This window comes from Leptonotus elevatus, chromosome 14, assembly GCF_054856555.1.
Source record: "Leptonotus elevatus isolate MCC_2025b chromosome 14, RoL_Lele_1.0, whole genome shotgun sequence".
Taxonomy (NCBI): domain Eukaryota; kingdom Metazoa; phylum Chordata; class Actinopteri; order Syngnathiformes; family Syngnathidae; genus Leptonotus; species Leptonotus elevatus.
This window is the reverse complement of record NC_141252.1, coordinates 2,226,072-2,248,556: the sequence shown is the minus strand read 5'-3', so window position 1 is coordinate 2,248,556 and position 22,485 is coordinate 2,226,072. Positions and strand designations below refer to the sequence as shown.

The 22,485-nt window shown below is 37.7% G+C and overlaps 2 protein-coding genes across 3 annotated transcripts; one reads left to right on the top strand and one right to left on the bottom strand.

The window, feature by feature from the left end:
- Nucleotides 1-652: 652 nt before the first annotated feature.
- On the bottom strand, nt 653-22,406 carry LOC147162547 (plastin-1-like). 2 transcript variants are annotated; one of them, XM_086094955.1, is made up of 20 exons: nt 22,261-22,406; nt 21,361-21,509; nt 18,939-19,163; nt 10,893-11,103; nt 10,127-10,408; nt 9,170-9,245; nt 8,062-8,222; nt 7,835-7,964; nt 6,907-7,039; nt 6,683-6,764; nt 6,339-6,504; nt 5,422-5,564; nt 4,503-4,598; nt 4,232-4,427; nt 4,071-4,149; nt 2,969-3,083; nt 2,759-2,892; nt 1,529-1,655; nt 1,268-1,401; nt 653-1,087 (listed from the first exon to the last, which is right to left on the bottom strand). In XM_086094955.1, exons 6-20 carry the CDS (start codon nt 9,237-9,239, stop codon nt 949-951), a joined length of 1,905 nt encoding a protein of 634 aa, XP_085951081.1. In that variant the 5' UTR covers nt 9,240-9,245; nt 10,127-10,408; nt 10,893-11,103; nt 18,939-19,163; nt 21,361-21,509; nt 22,261-22,406; the 3' UTR covers nt 653-948. The 2 variants fall into 2 exon arrangements, with proteins under 2 accessions (XP_085951081.1, XP_085951082.1); XM_086094956.1 differs by lacking the exons at nt 18,939-19,163; nt 21,361-21,509; nt 22,261-22,406 and adding an exon at nt 11,727-18,930.
- On the top strand, nt 11,891-20,379 carry gyg1a (glycogenin 1a). The gene is made up of 7 exons (XM_086094960.1): nt 11,891-12,059; nt 13,824-13,959; nt 14,202-14,376; nt 14,705-14,867; nt 16,274-16,400; nt 17,049-17,277; nt 18,951-20,379. The coding sequence occupies exons 1-7, from the start codon at nt 12,053-12,055 to the stop codon at nt 19,152-19,154; spliced, it is 1,041 nt and encodes a 346-aa protein (XP_085951086.1). The 5' UTR covers nt 11,891-12,052; the 3' UTR covers nt 19,155-20,379.
- Nucleotides 22,407-22,485: the final 79 nt, after the last annotated feature.

Genomic DNA, 22,485 nt, shown 5'->3' with positions numbered 1-22,485 from the left:
AGCTCGCGGAAGCACGAATTTTATATATATATATATATATATATATGTGTATTTTTTTTATATATATATGTATTTACAAATATTACATTGTGATGTATTTAACATTTTTATACATTAAATAATTTAAGTAATTATTTTAAAAAAGGGTATGTAAAATTATTATATTTTCAAATTTTGATGCATTTATTTAATATTAATGAATATATGAATGCACCTGTTTGTGTTTGTACACACAATTATTGGTATTCTGTTCCTAATTTAATTTATTTTTTATTCATGTTAGGGTTAGGTTGTTCTAAATTGAAAAAAATAATGCATACATGCATGCATGTGTTCTAATCAGAAAAAAGTCAATCCTATTATCCTGTAGTTAGTATCAGTAATAATGGTCATTTTAATAGTTACATTTTAATTCATTTCATTTTATAATTTGGTAAAATATAAAAAAGAACAAATATTTTTTATGCAAGAAATCAATATAATTCTATATAACATGATTCATTACATATATATTATTTAGCGTATTCATACTATATATTACTGTACAACTAAACCATATATCTATAGTAAAAATATATGACAAAATCACATTGCACAGACAAAGCATCTGCACTAATTAATTTAATTTCACTGCAATAAGTCACAACTCAGGTTTAGGATACTTTGAGTTTTTATTTGCTAGTAGCCATGTTCAGTGTACATTTAAGGACATAAAGCTTCACAGTGAAAAAGTCAATCATTTTTGCTTTTCTCATCCACTCCAATGTCCAATTAAATAAAATACACGGGGGAACAATCACAGAAATGAAAAATGCAATTTTTGTACGAATGAGGCATGATTCTACAGTGTGTATTTTCATATGTATATGTATTTTTCATTGTAGAAGACTGCATGAATGAGGAATTAAATAATGCAAAAACATATATGAGCGGATGTTATTTCAGAGTTTAGCGAGGGGCCTTTTTCAAACCATGACCCATAAGGCAGGCGAACAGCGTCAGCACCATCTTGGGATTCACCTCCACTAAGTCGTCAGGCAGAGCGTAGACACGAGCGCCGATCTTCCGGGCCAAAGAGACTGCATATCTGAAAAAGGAAGAGGAAAAAGGATGAGTTGGCAGGAAATACCAGAGGTGGAAGTAATTCAATTCATTTTGCTGCCCCTTCTGGTGTGGCGGCCTTGGCCACCAGGGGGCAGTACAAATAGTCTTGGAGACTCATTGAGCTGCTGTAATATTTGTTTACTATGACTAGGCATTTATTTACTTGGCGTTGTTGAGCTTGTCAGCGGTCTTCATCACGCCCCTCTCCGGTCTCTTCACCATGTCCCACTTGACGGTGCCGGGAGCGATGGCGTCAATCAGGTCGATCACTGGCATGCTGGTGCTGATGTGGAGATCCTGTAGAAACACACAAATGGGATTGCGACTCAATTTAGTACGGTTCAGTTTGAGAGGGTAGAATGCAATGAGTTTCTTGTCCGTAACATCTTGTCAGAAAATTAGACGTCAAGTCACGCACACTCACCTTGAAGCTGCTGATCTGTGAATCTTTGTTACCCTTTTGGCTGAGGGTGGTGTTGACCCATTTGAGAATGATCTGCTCTCCCACTTTCTCGCCGCCACCCAGATCTGATAACACCAGCATCGTGTACCTGCGTGTGGAAGTGTGACATCAGGTCACCTCTTTCTGTATATTGCGGTCAGTGGTCACATAATCTTTGTCATGTTCTTCCTGTAATTTTGTTGGCTTTTTTTTTTCTTTTTTATACTTTGAATTTGTTTAGACCAGGGGTGTCAAACTCATTTTAATTCAGGGGATGCTTTCACTCAAATTTGATCTCAAGTGGGCCGGGCCAGTATGTCCGTGGCCTAATAAACTATAAATAACAACAGGTTAAAAATATTTCCTTTATTTTTTTTTTGGTGCTTATTATCTTATTGTAATCAAAAATGTCCTAAAAATTAGCACACAATTTTTGCATCAAACCCAGTTATATATACTAGGGGTGTCAGGCACAAATTTTTTAAAATCATAATTATTTGCATGACTTCAATAGTTAACACACGATTAACGAAAAAAAATATATCTGTTCTAAATGTACAATAAAATAGTTTTTTTAAAGTTTCATACTCTTGTTAACATAAAAGTGTGGGGGGGGGGAGGAAATAGAAATATGGCTGCATCTTTTAGTCATTGATACTTTAATATCATAATAATTCATAAAATTGAGTAAAAATAAAAAATATGTATTGTACTGTAAAGTGTGATGTTGATTTGTGTTTAGGTCATTTTTTATGCCACTAGATGGCATAATTGCATTTGTAAGACATTGGTGACAGCTTAGTGCATTTTTCTGTTCATATTAAGAGCTATCTAAATTTTTCACATGAAGTAACGTGTGAAACTCTTTACATTTTTAAAATTGTAGAATACAACTTGACCCCAGTCTCCGCAAATATATGCATTATTATTCAATTTATTACTGCTAAATTTTGATATGTCTGCTATACTGAGACTGGAATCCCCCTAATATAGACAAATACTTTTTTTTTTTTTAGACAGTGTTTCGGTAGTCCTTTATAAAAATATAGAAAATATATTTGGAATATTTTTTTATTCAAAAAATATATACTACGGTAATCTTAAACCAGTGCAATCAACGTAAAAGGCCCCTCAGGCAAACCTTTCAATGCAATATAACCTCCCACAACACAGCATGCAAGTGTTGCAATTTTTTGACAAGTCACAACACACCTCCTCATGAGCTGCCACACCAGCGCCAGGGTGTGCATGGGGCTTCCCTCGTTCAGGTTCTCGCCCCCGATCCCGACGAGGGAGAAGTGGGCCACGTTCCTACCCAGGCCCACGGCGCAGTTGCAGTTCTCCAGCTGTGTGCCCAATAAAATACAAATTGTCCATTTTTGATTGGATTTGAATCGGTCTTGGTGCTGTCATGAGTCAAACCTTTTTCATATTAGCCCCAAGGGCGGGGTAGGGAGGCTGATTGACTTTCTTCCAGTTGACGGGAACGTTCACCTTCTCGTAGAGCTGCAGAATCACCAAACCGTCGCACAGATCGCTGAAATAATAATAGAGGCATAGTAGCATTAGATTTATTTAAACACACTGTACTTGTGTATACAACATCTATAAAATAATTTTTTTTACAGCTATGGTACAGATTTAATTGGGTGGGGAATTTAGACAAAAGTAAAAATAAAGTACCGGGTATTGAGAATTTAAGACTATGTAAGTAACATAGAAATATATTTTGAATATTTAAAATGTAATTTTTATTATAATTAAATAGATTTTTAATTATTCTATTTTCATTTTTATGATAATCAATTTTTGACTGACAGGACAGATTTATTTTGAGCAGTCATTTTGAGGATTGTACTTAAATCAAATCATTAAACTTGTTTTGAATATCTATATATATTTAAAAAACGGCATTTTTAACAGAATTGTTGTTGTTTTTTAATAAATTTAATAAATTTCTGACAAATATGGTACAGAGTAATTTTGGAGGATTTTTTTAATTTGTATTTTCTTTTAATATTTTTTATTTTTCCAGGCTTTTTCTCTCCATTTGCCTCCTATTTTTGCAGAAAACACATCTTGTTTGGAATTTTCAATTTCAATTTTCTGAATAATTACTTGGGTTGGAAGAAAAATAGAAAAAAAAAATTCTAAAAGTTATTATTTTCTTTTTGGAAAAACACCAAGAGTGTGGTTGCAGTTGCCCGCTAACTTGAATGAAAAAAATAATTTAAAAAAAAGAATACATTTCTGATAAATCTGGATTGTTTTGGGGTTTTATTTCAATTTTAACATTTTGGACATTGTCAAAAAATTTCCAGGCTTTATTCCTCTCCACTTACTTCCTGTTTTTGCAGAAAACAAATATTGCTTATTTATTGGCATTTTTCTGAATAATTACTTGGGTTGGAAGAAAAATAGAAAAAAATATGTTTTCCAAAAATTATTAGTATTTTCTTTTTGGAAAAATGCCAGAGTGTGGTCGCAGTCGCCTGCTGGTAAACTCCTTTTCGACTTGACTTACTGGTACATGTGGTTGACGTATGGGTTGACGCCCAGAGAGTTGATCCAGTTACGGAAAGTCTTCTCTTCTCTGGTCTCAGCTGTTAAGACAGGACATTCCCACCGTCACCCCCGCCCATTCCTGCAACAATCGTAGCATGACAAAGAGTCCGTTGGTCTCACGCTCCAGTTGGGCACCATCCAAGCCGCTGACGTGGCCCCTCTGCAGGGCCGGGTGCGTGTTGAACAGGTTGGCCACGAAGGCCAAGTTGAGCTTGCTGTTCCCAGCGGTGACGTCGTGAGCCGTCACAAACTGCCGGCAGTCCAGACGGGCCGCCTGCTGCAGCATCATTTCGGCGCGCCGGTTCAGGTCCCAATCCTTCCAAGAAAAATGTGGCGAAAAAGATGTAATTCCTCACAAGGTCTATGCCACAGTTCCACTAAAGTGACTCACATTCAGGCCGCTCGTGTCGATTTTGACATTCATGAAGTCGTCGTGCTCCCCACGAGGAGCGATCTGGTCCAGGAGGTGGAAGTAAGCCCGTGAGTCCTGCGGAATAAGGAAGCTCAGTGATAACATGTCCATTAACTCATTCACTGCCAGCCATTTTCACTGAAGCAACCCTCTTTGCTCCCGGCGGTTTTACTGGATTTTGAGTGATTTTGCAAGGCCCCCATAATATTGTGTTCTATTGCTATAAAATATGGAACTTACTAAAAGAAAGATTAGAGTCTCTTCTTTCATCAGGAAAAAAAGTATATTTCTATCTGTGTCCGTTTTGCAGCATTTAGCATTAGAATATAGCCAAGTTTCATCATCATTCACAAATCTGTTTAAAACAGTGAGGGAAAGAACTTTTTGCAACATGGCCCTGGTTGATCTCTTATACTATACTGCCACCTGCTGGCCGATTTTGTAATAACTACAATTGCCTCCAGAGCATTCTCTTCAGTTCAGATTCTGCATCAAAGCCTTCTGTATGCTCTAGCATAAAAATACATATATATTTAAAAAACATATAAATATGTCTTTGGGAGCATGATCATGTTTAAAATACAACGTATTTATATGTTTTTGGCAGCAAATTAGTTAACATGACTCATGGCAAGTTACGTATATAAAAGTAAGTACATGGAAGTAATATCTTCTTAAACCGGCCAAAACTGCGAGAAAAAAATGATATTCTTAAAAAAAATATTAAAAAGACTTCTTATCCTTGCCATGGAAATCACCAATTGTAAATCCCAAAAACTTTAGACTATACTTTAATTTAATAACTCGAGTTGTCAAATTAAAGTGAATTTTCGGTCCATCCTGAAATCCAAAATCAAGATCTTTTTTCTGAGTAGTGTCTGTGTGTTGTCAGAGAGACCTTGATGTCCTCGCTGAAGTTGCCGATGCTCTCGGTGCCGGCGTTGCTCAAATGGTAGTTGACCCAGCGGAGCAGCAACTCTTCAGGGGAGAGAGACATCAGGTGGTCCAGACTCTCTCCCTCGTTCAGAAGGCAAATCATGCCTGCAAAGCACACACACGAGCACGACTCATTGGACAGCATTTAAGCTTGGATGGAGATTTCACACTCGCATACATTAGGCCGAGTGCTGTGCAATACTGCACGGTCCGATAAAAATGATCACTTACATCATCAAATGTTTTAAAAATATGTATGAATAGAGCTATCCAAACAGATTTTAGCAATTGTTTTATTTATCTTACTAGAAAAGTATAAATAATTGTATTTACTTTTTTTTATGTTGTTTTTAGTAGCACTGATATTTAAATTTTAGTATTGCTATTTTTATTTTATTTTAGTAAATTAGTCATTATATTGTGTTTAAATATATATATATATATATATATATATATATATATATATATATATATAAATAAATACCGGAAGATTTGGTAAATATTTGTATTTTAAAAGAACACATGGATTAGTGAAATTTATTTTATCTTAGTATCAAGTTATTCATTTTTTTTATTACTATTCATATTATATTTATTTAATTTTTTTTATTTTAGTACAATGTTATTGGTTATTTTAGTTAAAACATTTGATTATATTGCTTTTATTTTAGTTACAAATTGCTCAGTTTTATGAATTTTGTTTCATCTTAATTTTAAAAAAAAAACAGCATATTAATTTTAGCATTGTAATTATTACACATTTGTAAAAAAAATAATAATAATTTAAAATGTGAATTATATAAAACAATAACAAGCAGGCCAAATTAGTGTTACAAATGGCAATGTACACACACACCAAAAAAAAAACTGTGCACTGACCTTCATTGCGGCTGATTTCGATATCAGCAAAGAGCCCCACTTTGATAATCTGCCAGAATAATCCCAGCACCAGATGAGGTTTCCCAACCATCAGATCAAGTGCGTCGATGTTCACCACCGTGCAGCCAATGGCCGAAGCCGAGTTTAACGCCAGGACAAGATTTTCCTAAAAATGTGCAAATCCCCCCCCCCCCCCAAAAATGTGTTATTTTCCTCTCTTTTTATATCCATACACATATAATACTATACAGTACAGTAATCTCTTTGGTAACATTCATAAAAAGACGACTTTGCACTTTGGCAGCAATAGACCGCCACGACTTCACGTGTTTGCAGCCACTCACAGTCTTTGTGAAAGTAGTGAGCTTCCGCGTGTTGATGACTCGCTCGTCGATGGTGTCGGGCTGGGAGAGGTTGATCATTTTACTGCCAGGGAGAACAGAAAGTAAACTCACAGTATTGATGTAATGTGTGTGCGTGTGCTTTCAATATGACACACTGAGTGTTGTCGGCATGCCAAATTCGACTGAATATAAAAATCGTATAGGAGTGTATAAAATGAGCTCACCACAGCAGGATGCCATCGCGGACGGAGGTGAAGAGGCTTTGATCATCAGGGTTCATTGGCAGCAGGTGGCGGCAGTCGGGATCTTTGGCCAACGCTTTGTTGATCCAGTTGACAAACGCTACCTTCTCTTCATCTACACATAAAAACAGAACGCATGCGCACTTCAAATGTCAACGTTCAAGTGCTAGGAATGTAAACAAGTAGTAGTCTTTAAAATCCATACATTTTCTTTAACCCTGACCCATGAAATATAGAAGAGAAAATTCAGATTCTTTGTCAGAGTATTTATTGGTCTTTTAAACAAACGAACAAACTAAAACATTTTTGAAAATCAATTTCCACATATGACTTTTGATTTGTATCATATTTGATACATCCGGTCACAATACTTTAAATTCATACATTTATAACTGTCAAAAATATAATAATAAACAGACATATCAAACATATATGTATTTCCAAAAATCTTGCAAGGGCGCTGGAAAAGCCATCAGATGGGTGATACTGCCCTCTAATGGATTATCCGTGCAATGCATGTGTCAGATCATATACGTCAGGGTTTTAAATATTACACTCATGAAATAGAGGGATGAAAATGCATTGTATTTATTAATATGATACGTTTGGCTTTATAGGGTTAAAGTCGCAATCCTCTTAAACCAACTTGTTCTTCTTTAAAGCACAAAATCCATAATGCATTTATGGCTTAAATCACAAGTGTCAAACTCAAGGCCCGGCCGGGGGGCCAGATCCGGCCTGCTGCTTCATTTTAAATGGCCCGTAAATCTTGCTAAAATCTCTACCAAAATTTCTAAATGTCATATGTGAGCGTTAAGGGACTATATATTTTCAAAAATAATTGCTGTGATAATCTGTTATCAGAATCGGCCTCACAAAGTCCATATGGATCGGGCTCTAATTCTCGCACCTGAGTAGGAGTGTTGTGTCCCCACGCTTGAGATTCCCGACATCCCCCCGAAGGACCGGATGCCATCTCTCCTGGTGACGGATTTGCGGAAGGTCTCGCTGAACTTCTTGCTCTTCAGCTCCTGATAGATCTAAAAAAATTTAAAAAAATAAAAAGCACACGCCTGTGTAGTAAAGCGTATTCGGCGTGTTCGAACGTGTGTGTCAAATTTTGGGGCGTGAGCTCACAGAGACAAACTCCTCAAAGCTGATCTTCTCATCCTTGTTGGTGTCGCCGGCCGCGAAGGTCTCTACAATCTGCCGCACTTGATATCCGGGCAGGGAGAAGCTGGCTTCGCGGAACAGCTCCTGGAGCTCAAAGTCGCTCACGTAGCCGCTGTTATCGATGTCTAAACAAACAAACAAACAAAACACACGCAAAGCACAAACTTTATAGCACCGGCAGACCTCAGAGGAGTTTCAGAATAAATGGCCGCAGTTCATTTTTGAAGATTTGTATTTTGTGGAGAGTAACTTTGTTAATATCATGCAAGTTACCTCACAAAGCATAAACTCTCCTATTTAAAAGTAATATTTAACAACAATACTAGCATGAGCAGTCGATGTAGCAATTGTGGCTAGAAGTACGGTAGCTGCTTGCGTCCAATATTCAGAATTAGGGTCGGGCTGCATGATTATGGCCAAAATGATCATCACAATTATTTTTTTATCTATATTGGAATCAATGATTATTAATCACAGTTTTTCCACCATGTTAGAGGAAACATCGATTTTTTATTACCTTTCAACAAATAATTTGAGGGACTAAACAGAAATTCTTTGACTTTAATTTATTAATCACATTGAAATGAAGCAAACAATTACAAATTGTTTATATTTTCTACAGTTGTTTAAGAAAAAAACTGCTACGTAACACTTTAGGATTATCAAGATTTGGAGGTGGCCTCTGCCCCGTATTCCACCAAACTAGATTCACCCCTGCACTGAACAGCGATATCATGGAACCAAAACAAGAGCGAACTGTAATATGATGACCATTTGTAAAACAGTTACTTGAGGATTATTAATGGTCATAAATCTACTTTACTATCATTATTATTTGTTTTCCTTATGAGAAGTCATTAAATGAGAGGCACGGTGAGCAGGCAGTGGTTGCTGGCCACCGTCAGCATACATGGCCTAATAAAACAATAAAATATTGATGATTAACTGTTCAGCAATAATTTGCAATGAAAGAACAAAAGCTCCACACGCCAAACGAGTAATATAAAAAAAAAAAAAGTCTTTAGGGCTGGCCGTAAAAGTCGTGTGTGCGTGTGTGTGTGTGTGAACTGACCGATTTTATTGAACGCCTCTCTGAGCTCTTCCAGGTCCTCCTTGGAAATGTGGGTAACGTGTTTGTCCATGGTGGCCTGAAACACGCAAGCCGCATCAGAATAAAACAAATGGCAAAAATCTGCACAAAAAAAAACAAAAACAAAAAGCAGCTAATTTTTGCACATTTAATAATAGCTTAAATCAATTAAATCTATTTAAATTCCATCAATTCAATTATAATTTCATAATTATGACCAAATCAGTTATAATCAGCTCATCATTTAATAAAATTAATTAATGTGAAATGTATATGTAAAATTATACTTAGTTTATTTACAAAAATAAATTTGTCAAAATGTATTTGATTGATAAAAACATAATAAAAATGAATAAATAGGTGTGAAACATGCAAATGTTCATTTAGGTAATAAAATATTTCATTCTAATTTTAATGTCAATATAATTGATTAATTGAGTCAATTAAGTCAATACAAAATGCATTGCTTTTATTTTACTGCATTTTATAATTAACATTAAATGAGATGATTAAAAAATATTTTCAAATGAATAAGAAAAATAAATGCTATTCTAATAAAATAATTTGTTCTCATTTTTAAATGGCATTATTTATAATCAGTGTAATTATAAATATCTAACTAAATGAATGCAGTAGTTGGGAAATGTTACGTTATGTGATTTTTAGTTATTTATTTTACAGATGTATCATTTACAACAAATCAATTATTAAATGAGAATTTTTGGGATTTTTTTTTTTTTTTAAATGAACTTTAATAAACCAATTTAGGAGAATAAGGCTCCATTAATGCAACACATATTACAGGTCTCTTGATCATCTAAATGCTTAGTGGGCTGCATTACAGACAGGAAGGATGTGGCTTACGAACCATACTTTGCAAACCCGTGCTTGCCTATACTGAATGACACCCACACAAATAACAAATAGTCAAGTGGTTACCTTAACAGTTTAGCTGGAAATCAAAACGCCCCCCTAGACCACCACCACCAGAGCGGACCCGATCGGCAGCGTCTTGTCCTCCGCAGACGAGGCAGGAAGCTGTAGAGCAGCTTATCACTCTGGAGGAAAGAACCTTTGGCCTGTTTGGACCCTGAGATAGGCGTTGTCCACACGGTTAACATTTAACACGTATTGCCTTGAAAGTCTCAAGAAGACACAGGAAGTCTGCCATTTTGGCTCAAAGCGGCCATCTTAGGCTCATCTTCACTATTTTCAAAGCTCCTGCATAGTAGAAGAAAAGATAGAAATATTCAGCCCAAGTCAGTTTCACTACCTTCAGAACCCAATATCGGCCCATGCTTTCTCCAAACCTAAAAAAAAAAAATCTGAAATCTTATTATGGTCCTCAGAGGATGTTAAAGCTCATTGTGGGATACTTCTTTTTGGCGGGTGATGACAAATACGTCTTAAAAAAAAAAAAACATAGAGCACAAAAACTATGTCCTGGTAATGGAGGACGTAAAAAAAGAAAACACCATCAATGTCAAATCAGTTTTACACACACTCAAACTGAAATGTTACGCCTCAATTAATAACATCAGGGCCCACCTGCTTGGATCAGTGACGCTCCATTAGGGATGCAAACTGAATTAAGTTCAATATGGCTGCAAAGTTTAGCGTTACATCACCCTTTTTATCTCTTGTTCAATAATCAAACTAATTCTCACATGTAAATGTAGATGTACATAAAAATAAATTTTCTTACCTGCATTTTCTCTGCCAACACACCAAGCCTTCCATGTTTTCTATCCAGCCTCCCATGGACACATGATCAGCTCTTTTTGTTAGAGGTGCTCTCCGGTTACTGTGGCCCACCAACAACAGCTGATCCCAGAGCAGCGGGGTGAAGGTAGACAAGCAGGCCAAAGAAGATGCTGGCCCCGGTACAATAACCTGCTTCATTATTCATTGGCAGCCTGGAGCACAAAACACATGATCAAGAATTGTTGATGTAAATGTTCTGGATTTGCACACTTGGACAAAAGCTGCATTTCCAATATTATTATCAAAAACGTATTGTAATAAGCCACTGTAAAATTATGCACTGGAAAAACCATTACGCATATATTAGTCAGCAATATTATGTGCACGTTGAGACAGATCCACCCCTAAAATCAGCCAAGTTCACCTTGGCAGGAAATATGCTGTAAAAAAAAAAAAAGAGTGCATTCTTAATCCTTGTGGTATTTTGACAAAATAATGCAACATTAACGGATTTAAATTGTGTGGGGGTGGGGGCACACAATAATTGCTGTAATGCTGAGTCTTGACCACCATGGGGCAGTAATGGAATAGATAAACACCTTCAGACGCTAAAAGTTAAAAAGTAGTGAATAAATAGCTAAATTAATCAAAACGGACCTAAAAAGTTACTTTAAAAAAAAACATTGCAGTCAAGTACAAAGACAATGGATCTTAAATTAGTATTGGTCAGGTAAGAAGGCAGAAATTGTTTCAAGAAAAGGAAGGAAAAACGGTTTGAGGCAAAAGAAAGGTTAGGAGGTGGTTACATGTTAAAATATACAGACTTTTGGCCCACCCTGATTGGATTTGTATCCATCTAAATACAGATTCCTTGACGTTTGTAACCCTCGCAACACCTGTCGACGCCATATTGTATTTTTTTAAATGGATCGTTTAATCAGCGGCGCGAACGCAACAGCCGGTTAAGTGAGGGCGTGGTCAGCGTACGACAGCTGTCACGTGACCCGGAAAACGTGCTCTTTAATTCCTGAGCTGGAATTCACTGCAGCTGTTTGAGACGAAGCTACTACGACCACCACCACCATCGGCTAGTCCTCCATCGCGGTGCTTAATTCTTCGCGTGCTTCCCTGTCGAGAGAGACACCGCGCCGGAGTCTCACCATGTCCGGTAAGAGACCGACAACACGCTCGGCCGCCTGATTCCTCTGCAGTCCTGCTTCTGTTCTGCCATTTTAACACGCCGCTAATATTTGTTTTAAAAATCGACACGAGTAGTTGTAGTAGTGGTAGGGGTATAATTTGTAGGAGTAGTGTCTTTTAGCATGCATAGGAAACTATTACGCGTAGTATTCGCACGGGTTCGTTTATTTTTTTTAATGTTTTTTTTAATGAGTTGATGCAGCAATTCAGATTGTCCAGTCAGCCTCCCCTCGCCGTTAGTCTTCCGGTTAGGATTTTCAGAATGAAAACGAAATGACTGGTTTCCAATTCTAAACAAATGTATTTATTTCCATAGTGCATAATTTGAACAATGTACCAGTTTCACTTAAAATCACTGTCTTCAAAAAACAAACATGAATTTCACACACACAAATTGAACTATTTAATTTTTTTTACTGGAAATCAATGTGACTTTTTGTATTGAGATCACACATTTTGGGGAACAGGCAAATAACTAAAAGGTTTACTTAGTTCTTTAATTTAACAAGTGATAGGTGGGCTGTCCCTGCGAGTCACAAGTATTTGCATACAAATATATAAAAATAAAAAAAAGTCAACTGTCCACAATGTCCTTTTAAATATCTGCAGTATTTAATTAATGGATTTTATTTTACTTATGTTTTTATTGCAAACAGTCATGTTGCGAGCCAATCTCTAGTACAAATTAATTGATGTTTCCTAACTGAAACAGTTAAATGTTGAAAGTGGAAATAGCTCTGGTTGCATCACTGCCACTTCACGTTTCTCCACACAGTTGCGTCCTGTAACACATCTACTCATTGCTCCATCAAGAAAAAAACGATGACCTAGAGTGAACACTGCACAAATGTCCTTTAAAAAACAAACAAAAACAAAAAAAATTCCAAAGGCTTTTATTTTTTTGTGGCTTCCCATAGTTTCCTGTGATAGTGTCCAACTTTATGTGGTGGATGTGCAGCCTCACTGAGAGGTTGTGAAATTCATTTCCCTCTCCTCAAAGACTCTTATGTCACAACTCATTTTAAAGCACTAGCAATAGAGATTACAAAACTAAATGCATATTTACTAGATTGTGGCTGGAGGCCCCGCCCGCCGCCTTGTCAAATAACGACAAACTTTTGAAAAGTAACGGTCTCAAAAGTGGGTGTAACCTCCAGTCAGATCATCCCGTTGTGGAATTTGAGACGTCTCTGAATTCCAAATTCCCTTGAGGAATTGACTAATTTTAGAGCAAGTGTCTCATTCTTGACTGCATTTAGAATGACTCATTTTAAAAACAATGTGCAGTAAATCCTGAATCCCTCTTAGGAAATGACTGATTCTTAGATGGTATAACACCAGACTCCTTTTTTTTTTTTTTTTTGAGAATGACCTTTCACTCTCACTCAAAGTCCCTTGAGAAAACGACAGATTTTTCCAACAATTTCCATCCAGATTCGCTTAAGAAAATGACTGATTTTAGAACACTCTTCTCATTCCAGACTCCCATTTGAAAATTGCCGGTTTTGAATACCGCCTCATTCCAGATACTTTTTATTCCCCAAAAAATATTATTGTAGATGAGTAAACACCACTTGCGCTACTATTGGGGGAAATATACATAAATACAGCTTTTGGAAAAATTAGTTCATGTGCCGAATGAAATGTTGAATTTAAAGGAATGCTCGGGTTTAAAAAAAAGAGAGAGAAAAAAAAAAGCATTACCCATGAATATTTTTGGTGTTGTAATCAGGCGAAGCATTTGTGACGCTGGCCACCAATGACAGCTACGCCAAAGGGGCCATGGTCCTGGGCCGCTCGTTACGAGACCACCACACCACCAGGAAGCTTGTCGCCCTCATCGGACCTCACGTAGCAGAACCGTGCAGGTAACTACGGGAAACAGTTACTTATTCACAGGGTTCGGGACTAAGATTTTAGCTTGGTATGAGAGTCTGTCTATGCGGAGGATGTAGAATGACAGTTTTTAAGCAGTTTCGCTAATGTGCAAAATTGAAATAAATGCAGTTAAATCCACAGATGGGCGCAATTTTTTAAATTTCAACGATGAGGTTGTTCTTCGGAAAATGCCGAGGGTTTATAATTTGTCAGCAAGCGCTTGATTTTACAGGGAAGTGCTGCGCTCCATCTTTGACGAGGTGCGCCTGGTGGACGTCAAAGACTCGGGCGACGCAGCCCACCTAGCCCTGATGCAGCGGCCCGACTTGGGCGTGACCTTCACCAAGCTGCACTGCTGGACGCTGACGCACTACGAAAAGTGTGTGTTCATGGACGCCGACACCATGGTGACTAAACCTACACGTTTTTTTTTTTTTTTCAGGAAGCCTTTTTTTTTTTTTTTTTTTTTACTGCTGGTAATACTGCTAGTTTTTTTGTTTTCTTTGCGTTAAAATGGCAACCTCTCAATTCCGCTTCATTTCGGACTCTTTTATTTATTTATTTATTTATTTAGAAAATGACGAATATCAGCAAGATCTCATTTTGTAGTCACTTTAGATCACAGGTGTCAAAGTTGAGGCCTGGGGGTCCATATTTAATTATTATTATTATTTTTTCACCTACTGGAAATTATTTGTAATGTTTGGCAATTGTATGCCCCCCCCGAAATGTTAGGTGCTTTGCAACATCGACGAGCTCTTTGAGCGCGAGGAGCTTTCGGCCGCGCCGGATCCCGGTTGGCCAGACTGCTTCAATTCAGGAGTGTTTGTTTTCCGGCCGTCTATGGAGACGCACGAGAAGCTGCTGACATTCTGCGCTGACAACGGAAGTTTTGACGGTGACTTTTTTTTTTTTTTTTTGCACATTCTTTATACCATGAAAGCAAATGTTTATATTTAGTGGGATTGACCAATTGTGCTAGTTCAGTACATCTAACTTTGACGGAGCTCACGACGCCTGACCCTGTTGAGGCCCCTTGAGCCATGTGAAGGTCACACCTTTAACCTGTGGTGCCTCCAGTCAAACAACAGTAAATGACTGATGGCAATACCAATATTGTTTTTTTTTTTGGTTTTCAAACATGGCATTTGGACCATATCACGGTCCAGACTCAGTTTAGAAAATGAGTTTAGAGCAGAGATGGGCAACTTAAATGCTGGAAGGGGCCACAATTTTTCCATAAGTATTACGGCGGGGCCACATAGGACCGTGCACTTCAACCAGATGTATGACAGAAATGCTATTTGAAATATGTGCGCTAAAGATAAAACATTTTTTTAATAAATGCATTTCTCAATAAAATATAAACTGTTTTAAGCAAAAAAACTAATGCACCTGCGAATTTGCATATTCACAGATATTTTTTTTCACCCCAGTATATATTTTTTATATATATTTTAGGTATTTACATCGCATTTGAAAAAAAAAATGCTTAAAATTATTTTTATTTTTTTATTTGAGCAAAAAAAATTTTTTTTTAACTCATTCACTCCCAGCCATTTTCACTGAAGCAACCCCCATTCGTTCCCGGCTGTTTTGCTGGATTTTGTCTGATTTTGCATATCTGTTTCCGTTTTGCAGCGATTGGCATACGAATATAGCTAAGTTTCATCATTATTCACAAATCTGTTTAAAACTGTAGGGGAAAGAAAGCTCTTTCATGGCCCTGGTTGATCTCTTATACTCTGCTGCCACCTGCTAGCTGTTTTTGTATTAACTATTATTGCTTCATACATTCTTTTCAGTTCAGACGCTGTATTAAAGCCTTCTGTATGCTCTAGCATTAATAAAAAATAAAAAATTATAAATATGTCTTTGGGACACTGGTAATATTTAAAATAGAACATACTTATACGTTTTGGGGAGAAAATGAGTTGAAATCAATCAAGGGGCCCTGCGGAGTGTTGTCAGGGGCCGCACGTGGGCCACAGTTTTGCCCCTCCCTGGAATTCTCATTACAGTAATCTGGTCATTCTGGATTCCTTTTGAGAAAAAGATTTGACAAAAATTGTCCAATTCCAGACAATTGGAAAATGACAGATTTTTAGTCCCATTTATTCCAGTCTCCGTGTCATAAACTATATTTTAGTATTATTGTCTTCTCCTTCCCTTTGGAGACTAGCACTCTGTTATACTGACTGTATTTCCCGTGATCTCAAAATAACTTTACTGTATAAGGAGAAATCTTCTCATTCCGGACTAATATGAACTATTAGAACTAATGTTAGTTTTTTGTGTTCCCAGGTGGCGATCAGGGCGTCCTCAACAGTTTCTTCAGCACGTGGTCAACAGCCGACATATCCAAGCACCTTCCTTTTGTCTACAACCTCAGCAGCATCGCCATCTACTCTTATCTGCCCGCTTTCAAACAGTACGCACACATACGCTGATTGTGTAGTGAGCCATTACGTGTGTTTTGGGAAGCATATCTAAGGTCAATTCAAAGGTGGGTCTTTTTTTGTGTGTGTGAGGGTCCAAATGCAAGAAGAGGACCACAACCTGACCTAGTTGTCGCCTTTTTAACTCATTCACTCCCAGCCATTTTCACTGAAGCAACCCCCTTCGCTCCCGGCTGTTTTACTGGATTTTGACTCGTTTTTGCGAGGCCAACAGACTATTGTGTTCTATTGCTATAAAAACATGGAACCTACCAAAATAAATATTAAGAGTCTCTTCTTTCATCAGGGGAAAAAAAAAAGTATAGTTGTATCCGTTTCAGCAATTAGCATTAGAATATAGCTAAGTTTCATCATTATTCACAAATCTGTTTTAAAACTGTAGGGGAAAGGGAAAGCTCTTTCATGGCCCTGGTTGATCTCTTATACTCTGCTTCCACCCTCCTGGTCGTTTTTGTAATAATTACATTGCTTCAACCATTGTCTTCGGTTCAGAGACTGCACCAAAGCAAAAATTTAAAAAAAAAAAAAAACGTATAAATACGTCTTTGGGGGCATGGTCACATTTAAAATGAGCAAATAAGTTACTTTTTTGACATGGAACGCCTTCTGTGTCCACACAGCTTTGGCCACGACGCCAAGGTGGTCCACTTCCTGGGCAAGACCAAACCGTGGTGCTACGCCTACGACGCCCAGAACGGTGAGGTGATTGGTCGCCCTGACTCGAGCGGGCTGAATCCGGATTATCTGCAGTCCTGGTGGCGGCTGTATACCACGTCAGTGATGCCTCTGCTGCAGCTGGCCTATGGCGACGCGCCCTTCACCAGTGGCGTCATGGAAGCGGGCAATGAGGTGGGTTATTGCAAATTGAAAACATCATAAATCATGCGGTTTCTACCGAGTACTGTCAAATGTCCTCCAATTTCTATACTGTATATGATCGTATGCCGAGAAATGTTTCTTGGGAGGAGCAATATGGCGGTCTCGCGACTTCAAAAGTCTTGGCCTATCGGCTATCCAATCATATTCAGATCAGTGGTTTTATTACATTTATTTTTAATCCGTTTGGCGCCAACTGAGGCTAAAATTGCTGTTTCAAGCCAAAATGGCCAACTTTCTATGTCTTTTCACTTTTCAGACATGACTAGCAAATTCTATATTGCAGAGTGAAACTGGATTTGGGGGTTGCATTTATTTTGAAAATCCAGTTTGGGCCAACTGAGCTTAAAATTGCCAACTTCCTGTCTCTTTCTGGGAATGGGCCTTTGAGACTTTTTGATGGCTATGACCTTTTTTATTTTTTATTTTTTAATTACGATCCCAGAATTACTAACTTCGTGTATTTGAGACTGACCCTTGAAATTGGCCCATGGGGTGAATGTCTTACGAATTCTGCCTAATTGCGCAAACAGTCGAGCCCTGCAAAAAATGTTTTCATTATTCCACCATAAAACGTGGTTGCATCACCATCTCTTATCTGTTGCAAAATTTACAGTTGTACTTTGACTGTGGTGATGAAATGCCTCCAAGGATAGTAGTGGGGGGCAAAAATGCCCCTCCCAGATGAAACACTTGTTTTGCATTTTTCAAACTGAGTAGCGGATCTTCATTAGATATTATAATATTTTGGGGTTTACATATGCACTGTAATTTTTTTTTTTTTTTGTGGCAATTTAAAAGTAAACTTGCGCTGGGGGTGACAAACTGCTTGAAGCAAGCATGCTGTCTCTTATTTGCAAAACTATGAGTGTGTTTATATGATGGTCTTCCATTTATTGTCTGGGAGAGACTAAGAACGGGTACAAAGAAATACAAGGTTTGTGAAGGAGAAAAATTATTTCCCAAACCTAGGGGTGTCAGGCGATAAAAAAATGTTTTAAATCGTTATTAATCGCACAACTTGTATAGTTAACTCACAATTAATTGCAAATTTTATATCAGTTCTAAATGTGCAATATTTTATTTCTATGTTTTTATATTCTTAACATAAAAGTGGATTTTTTTCTTTTAATGGAAATGTATATAAAATATGGCTGTCATTGATACAGTGATAATTCATAAAATTGAGTTGAAATGAAAAAGATACTGTAAAAAAAATGATTATATTGTGATGAGGTCATTTTTCTGCCACTAGATGGCATAATTGCATTTGTAAGACAGTCACAGCTCAGTGCATTTTTTTTTCACATTAAGAACTATCTCATCTTTAACATGAAGTAATTTATGAAATTCTGCACATTTAAAAATGTGTAAAATACAACTTGATCCCAGTCTCCACAAATATATGCATTATTACATTTATTACTACGAAATTTTGACGTAGACGTGTCTGCTGCATTGCAACTGGAATTCCCAGTACAGGCTTTCCAAGTAAGGGGCGCTCATTAATTGCTCGTTTTAGAATTTTTTTTTTTTTTTTTTAAAAATTGTCGTGTTGAAAGAACTTTAAATTAACGCCCAAATTTTGACACTCCTACTCAAACGTATGTCACCAATTTTCACCTGTTTCCCACCTGATGATGCAGGATAAACTCCGGCAGGCTGAGCGCGGAGATCAGACGGCTTCCTCATCGTCCTCCCCATCAGCCGCCGCCTCGGCCAGCGTGACCTCCCCCCGGCCCATCTCCTCGGAGGAACGAAGGCAGCGCTGGGAGGCGGGCCAGATCGACTACTTGGGCGACGACTCCTTTGCCAACATAGAGCGCAAGCTGAACTCTTTCCTAAAGTAGCAAGTAAGGCTGTTATGAACAGAGAGCAGAGGGTCCGGTGAGGAATTGAACCCCCAACCATCCCTGCCCCAAATTACACAGAGCCAATATATAGACGGTGTGTGATGTCACTTTATCCACAACGAGCTTGATTAACACTGTAAAAAATTAGTATTTTTAGCATCAACAATGCATACACGGGCTGAGCAATAGCAGAGTAACTTGAATTTCACTATTGTGCTAACAATACACCAATTGGGTGATTTATTTTGGACAATCCACGATGTCACACTCTGTAGGTGAAGAGGATGGTTACCCCTTGGTGAATTTAGCATTAGCGACTTGGCGTCAACACTGGATGCCCGAGATGAGAAATAACAGTAACTTGAGATAATCTAAGAATATCGTGCCGACATTATGGCGATTGTGTAATATTTGGATTGAACAATTTATGATGTAACAGAAGAACAAAGTCTTCCCTCCATCAAACTAGCATTAGCCACTTGGCCTCAACAATGGATACCGGATACTAGTGATGGCAAAATGAAGCTTCATGAAGCATTTGCGATATTTTTTGACTCCTCTAGATGGTGCTCTTGGTTTAAAGATAAAGGCAAGTGCAATGAAAATGGATTACATTTGCATTGCATCTTTGAATCATGAGTGCCATCTAGAGTAGTCAAAAAATATCGCAAATGCTTCATGAAGCTTCATTTTGCCATCACTACCGGATACATCGTCTCAATATTGTGCGAGCGATGCAATAATTGTGATATTAGAAAAATGTAACGCTTGATGAAACTAGCATTCGCAACATGGTATCAACTATCATGTTAGCACGATACAGCATTTGTGTTTTATTTTGAAAGAAAATCATATTACCGTATGTAGCTGAACACTGTTAACTCTTGATAAATTAGCATTAGCGACATAGCACCAACACTGGATACAAGAGGATGAGGGGGAATGGCAGAGTGACTAACGAGCGAATTAAGCCAAAATATGGGAGAGTAACTTGTGCTAATGTCATGCTATCGGCCCTGCTAAGGCAGTATGATTTTTGGACCAAACCAATCTGTCACTGAAGAACAACACTATTAACACTTGATGAAATTAGCGATTTGGCATCACAGTTGGATATCGCTGTGAAAAATCCCTTCCACACTGTCATAATGATGTGTGTAAAATTCAAAGTAAAAATGTGAATTTAATAAAAATGTTTTACTAAGGCTGTATTATCAATTATGTGGGGGGGGGGGGGGGGGGGGGATCGCAGTAAAGTGCATCTACGAGAGGCCACCAACCTATCTGAAATTGAGAGCCACAATTTGGGTACTGATTTATGGATTAAAAAAAATAATATATATATATATATATATATATATACACTTCTTAAAAAACATATTTGCTCAAAATACCTTTTTATTTAGTTAATATTAAAATATCTGCCAGTGTTCACGTAACTTGTACATTTCCAAAATCCCCCCCAAAAAATTATGCATTAAATCAAGTCACCACTGTAGTTGAGCTACAACGGTCAAGAGTAAGAAAATGAAATCTCACTTAATGCTCATTTGCCCCACCCGACAGGAGAGCGCATGGGTGCACTGGGACACACAATGAATTGGTCTTTTATACAGTAGGATTGGGGGAGGGAGAAAAAGGGGGGTGGGGGGGTCATGTAGCGGGCTTGTTCCTGGCTGCTGGAGCAGGGCTAATTTTTTTTGGGTTTGGGTTGCCCAGCAACCATTTAACTGTGGAAAATTTTCCGGACTAGAGAGGGCAGCACGATTATGCACAAGGGTTAGTCTGCCTCAGTCCTGGGTTTGAATTTCAGTTCGTACGGTTTGTGTGCATTTTCTTCAGGTGCTCCGAGTTCATTGAAGACCTTAAATTGTCCTTTGGTGTAAATGTGAGATGGACTGCTCGTTGGTTTGGCTCGTGACCAATTCAGGGTGACTCGCGCTTCCTTTGCCGAAAGCCAACTCGTGTCGACAACAATTTTGAGTCGTCATATGCGTGAATGGTCATGGTTATCTTAAATTTAAAAAAAAAGTTGTCCTTAAGACAGTCCGTGTGAATGGTTGGTCTTCGTGCCCTATGATTGGCTTACTAGCTCGGATAAGTGGAATAGGAAAACCGAGGGATGGCAATGCCAAAAAGGTCCAAATGTTTCTAAGCATTCCTTTTGATTTGTGTTGAAACACTACAGTAGAGCGCCACCTACCTCCCATCCTCTTGCATGCAAGTCCTGTCTGCTGTTTGTGGTCCTCGTGTAGCAAAGTTCCCGACCAGCTGCCTTATTACCGTGTTCACTGTTTTACCTCACTCCATTGTGGGAAATCGCCCATCTCGCTGGTGGAGGTGCGCTGCATCCTGAAATAAGAAAAAAAAATGCAAATGTGAAACCTTGTCGATGCACAATTCCCTTGTGGCTAATAAAAGATGATGAAAAATTTGTTTTTTGTTTTTTATTGTTCAAACGTGATAAAAATGGGATCAGTGTAGAGTATTTACCTCCAAGGTTTTCCAGCATGACCTGGGATGGAATATTAAGATTTAAAATGATACATTTAGTGCATGTGTTAGGGGTGTTAATTTTTTAGTTAATTTAAAGTTCCTTTAACACCACATATTAATGAACCGCCCCTTACTTGGAAAGCCTGTACTGGGGGGAACTCCAGTTGCATTGCAGCAAATAACACGTCCACGTTAAAAATTAAGCAGTAATAAATTTAATAATGCATATATTTGTGGAGACTGGGACAAGTTGTATTTTAAAAATGTGCAGATATTCACTAATTCATGTTGAGATTAAATATAGCTCCTAATATAAAAAGAAAAATGCACTGAGCTGTCAGTCTTACAAATGCAATTATGCCACCTAGTGGCAGAAAAATGACCAACACAATTCAGTATCAAACTCTTCTTTTTACTGTACATCTATTTAATTTTAAATCATTTTTAGTGTTTACTTTTATCTATGAATAAAATATGCAGCTATTTTTCTTTTTAACATTTTTTCTACTTGAAACCTTGGGGAAGAAAATTATTGTACGTTTAGAACAGATACAGAAGTTGCGATCGGGAGTTAACTGTTGAAAGTCGTGAGAAGTCAGTCTCTTACCATCCAGAAAATGTGACGCTATCATACTGCCAATCGACGGCTCAATGACTTATCAGCCATGTTTCTTTTGATGCTGGATGAAAAACGCAGCACGCAGACTTCCTAAAACCATACACAAAAAACATTCTAAGAAACATGAGTCTCTATAAATTGCTATACTTCCTAATCCACCGCAAGTCGTGATAGCAGCACAAAAATTCAGCAATGATGCTTGCAGGCATGTTT

Bases quoted from the DNA above. Each gene is read 5' to 3' on its own strand.
- gyg1a (XM_086094960.1), top strand. The intron at 13,960-14,201 runs GTAACTACGGGA...TTGATTTTACAG, and splicing joins CACGTAGCAGAACCGTGCAG to GGAAGTGCTGCGCTCCATCT. The intron at 14,868-16,273 runs GTGACTTTTTTT...TTGTGTTCCCAG, and splicing joins TGACAACGGAAGTTTTGACG to GTGGCGATCAGGGCGTCCTC.
- LOC147162547 (XM_086094955.1), bottom strand. From the start codon at position 9,239: ATGGACAAACACGTTACCCACATTTCCAAGGAGGACCTGGAAGAGCTC. The intron at 8,223-9,169 runs GTCAGTTCACAC...TTGTTTGTTTAG, and splicing joins AGAGGCGTTCAATAAAATCG to ACATCGATAACAGCGGCTAC. The intron at 5,565-6,338 runs GTCAGTGCACAG...TGTGCTTTGCAG, and splicing joins CGAAATCAGCCGCAATGAAG to GCATGATTTGCCTTCTGAAC.